Source organism: Camelina sativa, chromosome 19 (assembly GCF_000633955.1).
Source record: "Camelina sativa cultivar DH55 chromosome 19, Cs, whole genome shotgun sequence".
Lineage (NCBI taxonomy): Eukaryota > Viridiplantae > Streptophyta > Magnoliopsida > Brassicales > Brassicaceae > Camelina > Camelina sativa.
The window spans coordinates 11,005,077-11,016,600 of NC_025703.1; the positions used below are offsets into that span (position 1 = coordinate 11,005,077).

Genomic DNA, 11,524 nt, shown 5'->3' on the forward strand with positions numbered 1-11,524 from the left:
CCCCACACGTGGATTAGAAATCAATAAACGGATCGTTTCTACGACACACGTGCGGCGGAGACCGTAACGGTGACGGAGGAGCTGATGATGGCGTCGTCCTCAGCTTCTCAAAATGTTCCCTTATATCAAACCCACCTACCGTTAATTCTCCGTCATCTCTTAACGGGATAAACGGAGGTCGTGACACCTCCGTTAACAAATCCCACCTCACACCCGCGAAAAAAGCATGCTCCTTTACCTCCGCCGCGCCACGGTGGCTACCTAACCGCCTATCCGGATCCTTAACTAGCAACCGCCGTATCAGATCAGTGAGGTCGTTGGGTTTTCCCGCCAATTCGGGTTCCTTCATCAACACGTTACGAAAAGTCTCCTTCTTGCTCTTCCCTTTGAACGGCGTCTCTCCGTACATCATCTCGTATGTTAAAACTCCGAGAGCCCACCAGTCGACGGAGAAGTCGTGACCGTCGCCGCGGATTACCTCCGGCGAGACGTACTCGTCGGTTCCGACAAAGGAATTAGAACGTTCGCCGGAGGAGAAACTCGTTTTTCGGCGATTGATCGGGTTAACCCGAGCGGATCTCGTTTTCTTCAACAACCGTGTTTTGTTTTTGCTCTCTGTCGCCGCCGGTGAGATCAACCGAGAAAAGCTCAGACTTTTTTTACGATCGATGCTTAATTCCGGGTCGGGTTGATAGAATTGGGGCCGGGTGGGCTTTTTGAGGCTCCGGGAAAGGTCGAAATCGGTTAAGGTAACGTGACCGGACTGCTGAATGAGTATGTTCTCAGGTTTCAAGTCTCTGTAAGCGATCCCCATGGTATGAAGATGCTCAAGCGCACAGACGATCTCAGCCACGTAGAATCTAATAACAGAGGAGCTGAAAACGCCGTCGTTTTGACGGCGAAGGAGTACATTAAGATCGCCGCCGGAGCAATAAGGTACGGCCCAAGCGAAGTATTCCGGTGACTCAAAAGAAGCTAAGAGACGAGGGAGGAAAGGGTTTTGATTAGAATCAACGGAGAGACGACGGAGAACCTCGATTTCCCACCGTGCACGGCGGATAGAGGAAGCAGAGGATTTGTGTACGAGCTTGACGGCAAAGGGAGGAGAAGAAGAAGAAGAAGAGGTTGAAACGACGTCGTCGTGTGCGAGGAAGACGGTTCCTGTTGCACCTTTACCAAGGATTTTGAGAGCTTTGATTGAGTCAATGTGGAGAATCTCCGGCGGTGATGATGGTGGGGACGATGGTGATGTTTCCATTGAGTGTGAGTGATGAGAGACAAGTGGGTCTGAATTTTGCATTGTGTCTCCTCTTGCGTCTATTTATATTATTGTGCTCTCGTTTTTTTTTTTTTTTTTTTTTTTTTTTTTTTTTTTTTTTTTTTTTTTTTTTTTTTTTTTTTTTTTTTTNAATGGCATATAAACGTACCTACTATTATAAGATGATCTACTTTTGTTTACGATATTATTGATTTTTAATATAAAATAGTGAAAGTTTGATATGAACTATTTAAAATGCCGTTTAGAATCAAATTTATTCGGAGACTCGAAAAAGAACCGTCCAAGATTGTAAGCTAAAATATTCTCTTAGTTCGAGAATCGAGATCTTAAAATATATGTTCAAGGACGTGTTCATGAATAGTGACGATGGACTGGTCGAATTCTTCTTCAAACACAAAAGACCATATATATGATGCTAGTTCTTGAAAGAGGTACATATGGTTGTTAAGGAATGTGTGATCACTGTTAAATGGACCATACGATAGAGCTCATTCAAGGTGATTATGTAGTCGAATGACTATATACCATGACAGAAGAAGGACAAATGAAAATATTTATTGATTTTTAGCACAAAGTTATTCAGAACTGCGGAACAAATTTTTAGTTATTCGTTTGAACTACCATCATTCTATAATGCGAGCAAAGAATGCTGGATATTTCTCTTCTAGATACAGCTCGTGTCATGTGTATAATATTTTTATAAAAATTTCTATTAATGCATGTCCAGGTTGTCGAAAATAAGACCAAAAAAAAAAAAAGCTATATGTTAGTTTATAATATACTTATTTGTATAATGATAATATACATCTCCTTTTGCTTTTCTTTTTATTTTTTCCTCCTTCACGACAAAGAAAAAGACTTATAAATTTGAAGGAAAATAATGAAGGGAGTAGAAATAATGGAACACGTGCGGTAACATAATGCAGTAGAGCTAGCCAATGTGTCGACAGGCCAAACTGGAGCTTCGCAACCACCACATTTAAATCTAAAGCTAAAATCTTTGTTTAGTGCTAATCTTTGGCACGCCCGTACAATTATTAAACCTACTTTTCATTAATCAAAATTAATTATTTCTATCTAGCTATACCGTCGTCGTATACTAAGGAATGCCTAACTAAAATCTCACCTTCGAAGTAGCGACGTATAGAAGAATAGTTGTGTATAGTTACGATTTTATTTGTAGGTATAACTTATGTTTGGTAGCAAAAAAATATTTGTTACTAATTTACCACAAAATAATTTAATAATTATTTGGTCGTAGTAAATTTTTCATCCGTTACTAATTGTGGTAATTTGCTACTAATTTGATACAAGATAATTAGTAGCACATAGCGACTGGTTGAGACAAAAATCTGTCGCAATTTGTCACACATTGAGTTGGAAAAATTCGTAACAATTAGCTATAAAAAATAACGAACAAAAATGTAACAAATTGATACAACATGTTACTAGCTCTCTCTAACAAATTTATGACTATTGTTGAATTGTATTTATATAAATATTTTTAATTTTATGAATTATTTATAAATTATGAATAATGTTTTACTTTTGGAATGAAATGATATTAAAATAAAAATATTATATTTATTATTATGAAACCATCATTTTAAAAAAACTGTATTACAAATAAAATTAAAAACATAATTAAAAATAAGAATACTTCTAAAAACTGTAGTGATACTCCTAAAAACATAATATAAAAAAAGTAGACGAACACACTATCCTTGGAAGGAGTCTTGAATCTTGCTTTTAAAACATAGCTGTGGAAAGCAGACAGGTAAACCTCCCCTGATGGCCTTGGGTGGTTTTAGTTGCGCCTATATGAAACATAGTAAACACAAAACATCGTTAATGGAAGTTGAAACTTGTTCAATTGGGCAGCAGCTGTTCCGTACTCAACATTTCATTTTTCTACTCTAAAAGCACAATTTACAAAGATATGATACATGTTGGAAAAAAAGAAGCAGGCTAAAAAGAAAAATGGAGTCATCATCATCAATCTTCAATCATATATGATACCTCTGTACAGCCCCTGAGTACTATTTTGACAAAATAGTTAAGTTCTACAAGATACTTACAAGGAAACAATGGCAAAACAGAGAACATGAGACGTAGGATTTACTTGTTTGGACAGAAACTGAAAAGCCAATCTAAATGAAGACCTTCAAATTCAATTCATATGAGCATTTCCAACTTACGTAACCATAAGCTATATATGATGGCAAGTGGCCTTTGTATGATATCTTTGCTACCATGTAAATGTTTAGAGTAGCCCAAAATAACCAGAAAATACCAAAAGGGAACCAAGTTGAAGAAGAGATCCGGGACACACAACACAAGACTCGTTCACCACACCACACCACACCACAACACAAGACTCGTTCAACACAGCACAACAAAACAACACACAACAGAACACAGCACAACACAACACAACACACAACACACCANACGACTGGTTGTGACAAAAATTTATCGCAATTTGCCACACATTGAATTGGAAAAATTTGTAACAATTAGCTACAAAAAATAACGAACAAAGATATAACAAATAGATACAACATGCTACTAGTTCTCTCTAACAAATTTGTGACTATTGTTGAATTGTATTTATATAAATATTTATATTTTTATTAATTATTTATAAATTATGAATAATGTTTTACTTTTGGAATGAAATGATATTAAAATAAAAATATTATATTTATTATTATGAAACCATCATTTTAAAAAAACTGTATTACAAATAAAATTAAAAACATAATTAAAAATAAGAATACTTCTAAAAACTGTAGTGATACTCCTAAAAACATAATATAAAAAAAGTAGACGAACACACTATCCTTGGAAGGAGTCTTGAATCTTGCTTTTAAAACATAGCTGTGGAAAGCAGACAGGTAAACCTCCCCTGATGGCCTTGGGTGGTTTTAGTTGCGCCTATATGAAACATAGTAAACACAAAACATCGTTAATGGAAGTTGAAACTTGTTCAATTGGGCAGCAGCTGTTCCGTACTCAACATTTCATTTTTCTACTCTAAAAGCACAATTTACAAAGATATGATACATGTTGGAAAAAAAGAAGCAGGCTAAAAAGAAAAATGGAGTCATCATCATCAATCTTCAATCATATATGATACCTCTGTACAGCCCCTGAGTACTATTTTGACAAAATAGTTAAGTTCTACAAGATACTTACAAGGAAACAATGGCAAAACAGAGAACATGAGACGTAGGATTTACTTGTTTGGACAGAAACTGAAAAGCCAATCTAAATGAAGACCTTCAAATTCAATTCATATGAGCATTTCCAACTTACGTAACCATAAGCTATATATGATGGCAAGTGGCCTTTGTATGATATCTTTGCTACCATGTAAATGTTTAGAGTAGCCCAAAATAACCAGAAAATACCAAAAGGGAACCAAGTTGAAGAAGAGATCCGGGACACACAACACAAGACTCGTTCACCACACCACACCACACCACAACACAAGACTCGTTCAACACAGCACAACAAAACAACACACAACAGAACACAGCACAACACAACACAACACACAACACACCACAACACACAACCACTAAGGCACTAACATTAACAAGGGACTTAAAGTTAATACTCGTTCACCACACCACACCACAACACAAGACTCGTTCAACACAATATAACACAACACAACAACACACAACAGAACACAACACAACACACAACACACACCACAACACACAACCACTATGGCACTAACATTAACAAGGGACTTAAGTTAATACTCGTTCACCACACCACACCACAACACAACACAACACTAAAACTGTAGAAACAAGAGAAAGAGGTGAACTTTCGGGTTGAAAACTATCAAATAGACATATGCATCAAAACAATACAATCAATTGATCTCAATCCGTGTTAAAACAGAGATCGAGAGAGAGTTATATAAAAGAAGCAGAAGCAGAGGAGCTTACGAAGATTAGAGTAGGGAGAAGACAAAGAGAACCGAGCCGGGATCTGCTCCTCGTCGCTTTGTTCTTCTTCTCCTCCTCGAAGTGACAAACTATGTTCAAGCAAACGAACAATACCAAAGTAAGAGAATTGACTTAGTGAGGATACAAAAAAAAATCAAAGAAGGAAAAACAAAAGTGAGTGATTAACCAGAGAGACAAACCTCCGCATCTGCCTCTTTACTTCTTCATCCTCTGTAAATCAACAATGGTTGAGTATACATCTCTGCGCAACTATAATTTCCCTCCTTGAAATACAAAATGGCTGCATTAAAACAAAGTTTCAGTCTCTCAAATCAAAATTAGCCAATACTTAAAATGGGGAAAGATTAGAGAAACCGAAATATCAACGAATTACTATCCATCGTTTAAAAACTACAAACGCAGAGGAAACTCAAGATGAGATCTATGTGAAGCAGAAACAATTGTGTAACATATATAGAAGAGTGTGAAGAAAACAACCTGCTCTATGTGAAGCAGCAAAAAAAAAAACATCAATCGAAATTGATAACCTATTACTGTCGCAAACCCTAACTGGAGATAGAAGAGCCATAAATCAAGCGACCCAGCCACCATCGCCAATCACCGGAGACCATAACCTCTAAATCAATCTCTTGTCCGTTCGATTCCGCCATAGACGACGGCGCTTGGCTCATCACCAGCGAAGGGATGAAGATGAGTTACACCTTCAAACCAATAAACGAAAGTATTAAGACTTAAAAGGAAGATGTTGAATAAAACCTGGGTCGAAATAGAGGATAAATTTTAGTAACAATTTACCACAAAATATATTTGTAACTAAATTGTCACTATAATCCTACAAAATTCTACAAATTTACTACAAAATAGTTTATTTTTATTTTTGTCACTAATTAGTAAGTAACCGTCACAGATATTTGTTACAGATTACTTGTGTAACAAATTTCGAAGCTATATCATCCCAATCTTTTAGTGATAGTTCTTTTTATGATACATTATTGGGGTATATACAATTACATGGTGGAGATAACATTGACCTGTACATGTACTCTATATATATATATATAGTTATATACACATATANAACAAAAGTGAGTGATTAACCAGAGAGACAAACCTCCGCATCTGCCTCTTTACTTCTTCATCCTCTGTAAATCAACAATGGTTGAGTATACATCTCTGCGCAACTATAATTTCCCTCCTTGAAATACAAAATGGCTGCATTAAAACAAAGTTTCAGTCTCTCAAATCAAAATTAGCCAATACTTAAAATGGGGAAAGATTAGAGAAACCGAAATATCAACGAATTACTATCCATCGTTTAAAAACTACAAACGCAGAGGAAACTCAAGATGAGATCTATGTGAAGCAGAAACAATTGTGTAACATATATAGAAGAGTGTGAAGAAAACAACCTGCTCTATGTGAAGCAGCAAAAAAAAAAACATCAATCGAAATTGATAACCTATTACTGTCGCAAACCCTAACTGGAGATAGAAGAGCCATAAATCAAGCGACCCAGCCACCATCGCCAATCACCGGAGACCATAACCTCTAAATCAATCTCTTGTCCGTTCGATTCCGCCGTAGACGACGGCGCTTGGCTCATCACCAGCGAAGGGATGAAGATGAGTTACACCTTCAAACCAATAAACGAAAGTATTAAGACTTAAAAGGAAGATGTTGAATAAAACCTGGGTCGAAATAGAGGATAAATTTTAGTAACAATTTACCACAAAATATATTTGTAACTAAATTGTCACTATAATCCTACAAAATTCTACAAATTTACTACAAAATAGTTTATTTTTATTTTTGTCACTAATTAGTAAGTAACCGTCACAGATATTTGTTACAGATTACTTGTGTAACAAATTTCGAAGCTATATCATCCCAATCTTTTAGTGATAGTTCTTTTTATGATACATTATTGGGGTATATACAATTACATGGTGGAGATAACATTGACCTGTACATGTACTCTATATATATATATATAGTTATATACACATATATGTTGGAATAATTGTGTTCTTGCTTTTTTAATTATTCAAACTTAGTTTGCATGCATGTAAAATTAACACAAATAATATATTTTATGTGACGCTTTTGACTTTGACGTACAAGAACATATTATAACTTTCTCTATTAATTTTAAACTTGAATTATCTCAATTTTGTCTATTTTCAATTTTCATTGATATAATTATACCCTATTATGATACAAGATATCCAAGAGAGATACAGTTAATCACCAAAAAAAAAAATCCTGAAAAATTACTTGTAATAACAAGGATCTCACATAACATGATGAGTTGATGACAATTACATGTAGTGGTTGATTGTAACAACTCAAGAAGAACTTGACAGAACTGATATATATGGTCCTACTACTTCCGATTTATTTATCGAACAGTAAAGATCTAAAAGGTGATGCAATAGCAATGCCGAGATTTTGTTCTCATAAGTTTATGCGTTCTTTTCTTTAATTTCTTTCTTTTTGGTGGTATTGTTCTAACTCACAAGGCCTTTGAGAGAAATATACATGTTCACAACTAAGAAAAATACACGAATCTACGCCAAGAATTCCACATTTTGGTCGAAACACATTGTTTTACTGTAAAAATTGACAACTGGAGTCTAGAGTAAATGAGATGTTTTTGAACAAAAAAAAAAAGAAAGAGTAAATGAGATGTAAAAATATAACAATTGGAGTTTAGAGTAGATGAGATGTATATCACTTTACATTATTAATTGACATGATATGTAAATGTAAATCTGTGACATCTACTAAAATCTAAAATCAGTTGAAAAAAAAAGTAAACGTAAATCTGTGAAACTTAAATTCCCCCATTGTAATGTTTACTCACTGTTGAAATTATTCATGAAATGTTCTGACTAAGAAATTAGAGACATTTCAGAATGAAGTGGGGTAAGTCACGTGGCATATGCACAATCGATTTTTTTTTTTACAACAGCGTACTTTTGTAATGGTTTAGAAACGAGCGAGAGAGAAATTTCAGAAATGGAATTTTTAAAGAGAAAGAGTTACAACTTTAGGGCACAGTGTGTATCTTTCACACTGTACCCCCACTCCATATTGTTTTCCATTGCTTTGCTATGTAATAACATTAAATATATTAATCTATAACGTAAACTATGTATAAACCTTCATTGTAAATAAAGTCATAAAATACGGGATATTGTGATGTCATGAATACAACTTATTTATTTCTATATCCAATTGGTGAATATTTCCTACAAAAAAATTACGTGTAATGTTTTTTTTTTCCTACTTATTGTCTGTGGATGTACCCTATCAGATACCAGATATTCCAGTCACGGCGATTTAAACACTCGAACAACTTGGTTTACAATTTGAAACCGAAACTTTCATAACCATTGATAAAAAAATATGACGCTTATTAGTCCTCCTATCTTTTTCGTATTTCTACGAATTTATATATACATTTTTAAAGACATTCATGAAATAAATTCTAAAATTAACATTTATTTACAAGCATACCATTGATATTAAATATTTTTAATTTTAATTTATAAAATAAAATTCAAAACCAAGATTTTGTGCAGAACAAAAATTCCTAAAATATCTCCTTAATCAATCAACAACTAATTATAATATCTCATTAAATATTTGTTTTGTAAAATTCCTAAATATTTCCTAAAATATCTCCTAATTACTTCATTACAATATTTAATGCTAACAATAAAAATGTATATGCAAATACCAAATTAATATTTACGTCAATATGTGTTTGTTCATTTTATCTGCAAAAAAAAAAAGAAAAATAAAAAGAATTATCATATTTTATAACTTATTTCTGAATCATATATAAACAATTCTAAAATTAAGATATTTTGAAGATAATGTATATTTGATTAGCAATATTTTTGGTACTATATTTTTTTGCATTTTTCATTATTTGGATTTTGAAAAACGTGCATTTTGTACTTAAGCAAAGAAGAAAAATTGTGTTTGGATATCTAGCGGAATGAGTTTGGGTATTAATATAAATTGAAAATTATTTCATTGACTGTTAGTAAATCATCAGTTTATTATTTTGTTAATACCATCCACATTTGAATATTAAGCATATCTAATTAAGTTTATTAAATTACGATTATGTAAAATAAACAAACAATACTACGGTATACCATATGTTATATTCTGAATTTAACAATTTAAACCGGTAAACCTAAATTTTTAAACCGGTAAACTTAAATAATATATAGATATAAGGGATATATATTTAAAATTTACAAAACATTAGTTATATATATAGTTAATCTACTAAAAATTACATTTTTATTTTACTTTAAAAAAATATAGTGGTTAAAACCTAGTTAAGTAATAAAAGGAAAACGAAAAAAACAGAAAAATAAAAATGGTAGTAACAAAAAGCACTACATGAATCACATTCTTCTTCTTCAATCCATGTTGTCAAAGCTAGAAAAGAATCATATTTCTCTTTTATTATATTATGTTTGAATGGAATAGAAAGACATATTAGACTTATGATGACTCTTGTCGGCCATTATTTCTTGGCCAACGATTTTTTCAGAAGATAACTTGAATCAAAAGTGTATTGCGCAAACGAATATATTATATTTTTCTTGGCACGATTAAAGGGAGACACAAAATCGAGTAAACCATTTAGGTTGCAATTGAAAAGTAAAGGCTATATATATGTATGATCCACCTCCCACCTATGTTTACGCTTAAAATTTTATTATTCGTATATTTGCTTTTCATTTCAGTTGTCAAACTTCTAAGTTTTTCCACTAGTACTATATGAAAATAATATACGATTTAATCACTGAATGCGTAGCTCTATAATTCTTTTTATTATTCATGTAATCACTTTCTAATATTTATTTTGATTTAATCAATTTCGTAGGTCTTCCACTACTAATATATGAACTATTTAATAGGAAAATGATGTGCGATATATTCTTCCATCACTAAATGCGTGACTCTGTAGTTTTGGGGCTGAAAGGGTTTTAACTTTTAACCCCTCCACTACTTGTATAGGCCACTTTCTCCCACGGTCGCCTCTTCGTAGATATGTACACGTACAAATAAATAAAATTGAGAAATCTTTGATTTTGTTTTTCTTTAATGTATATTAATTATCCTAACTATTTAGCTCTAATGATGTCTTTTATGTTTGTGTAGGAATCATAAATATTATTAAAAAAAATTCACAAAAGACATATTTATATATACGCCCATGACTTATGCTACCTTCCGTGCCGTGCCTAAAGAATTTCTTATGGTTGTGAGATTGATTATTGGGACATGATATGTATTTGAAGATGTTGTGTTGAATGAAGTTTTATAAGGTTTAGAACATGTGGTGAAATTTCTACTAAATGACTATAATGGATGAGACATGGATACAGAGATACATCATAGATGTCATAGTGGTGGTGCAATAGTTCAGAAAAAAGAGTTGACAGAACTAACACAGAGGATGAAGTAGAGCAGACACAATGATTAAGTAGAGCAGAGCTTAAGTAGTACTTGGTGATCGTGCTGACACAGTGATTAACACAAAGCAGAAAAGATAAGGTGTTGAATCAAGAACCTTGCAGTTAGATATATCCGAGGATGTATCAAACGTTTGAAGCAGTTCTTGTACTAGTCCGACGTTAATACAAGAAGTAGTACAAGAAGCTGAATTGAAGAGTTTGAGTACAAAAGCTTAAGGCCGACTTGGACAAGCCAAGTGGCGGTTGTTGAGCTGGATGAACATCTTCAATGGAAGATTCAAGATGGGATCATGGAGATAAACTTTCCTATTTGTTGTATACTAGGAAATTCCTATTTGTTGTATAATAGGAAAATTGTCAATCTTAGGGGTTGTACAATTGTTAATCTTCCAATTCTTATTTGTTGTATAATAAGAAAGTTGCTAACCCTAGGGATTGGACAATTGATATAAATACCGAGAAGGCGCTTCATGAAGACTTGCGCGCTTCAAGGTATTTTCGAGAGATGCACACAAGATGTGTGGTGTCGCCCCATCAACAAGATAGAGAGATCTTTTGATGGTTTTGTTGAAGATCTACACTAGTCGGAAAAGACAATTAGTGGTAGTCTTCTTTCATTGTAATTCTAGGAAAGAGTGTTGGGTGCCATATAGCAATTGTAGGTTGCAGCCTTTTCTAGTGAATGAATTCTAGACTAGGTCCGGAGATGTAGGTTATCTGAACCCCATTAACAAAGCTTGTGTCTTATTTAC

General features: G+C 33.5%; 1 protein-coding gene and 1 long non-coding RNA gene across 3 annotated transcripts; both read right to left on the minus strand.

Annotated features, from left to right (window-relative positions):
- Positions 7-1,351, minus strand: LOC104765972 (serine/threonine-protein kinase UCNL). The gene has a single exon (XM_010489768.2). It carries the CDS (start codon positions 1,298-1,300, stop codon positions 14-16), a length of 1,287 nt encoding a protein of 428 aa, XP_010488070.1. The 5' UTR covers positions 1,301-1,351; the 3' UTR covers positions 7-13.
- On the minus strand, positions 4,038-7,120 carry LOC104765973. 2 transcript variants are annotated; one of them, XR_002036749.1, is made up of 3 exons: positions 6,377-7,120; positions 5,245-5,333; positions 4,038-4,216 (listed from the first exon to the last, which is right to left on the minus strand). It is a non-coding gene; the product is annotated as an uncharacterized LOC104765973 (long non-coding RNA). The 2 variants fall into 2 exon arrangements; XR_763944.2 differs by lacking the exon at positions 6,377-7,120 and adding an exon at positions 5,445-6,180.

Coding starts and splice junctions, on each gene's coding strand:
- LOC104765972 (XM_010489768.2), bottom strand. CDS start 1,300: ATGCAAAATTCAGACCCACTTGTCTCTCATCACTCACACTCAATGGAA.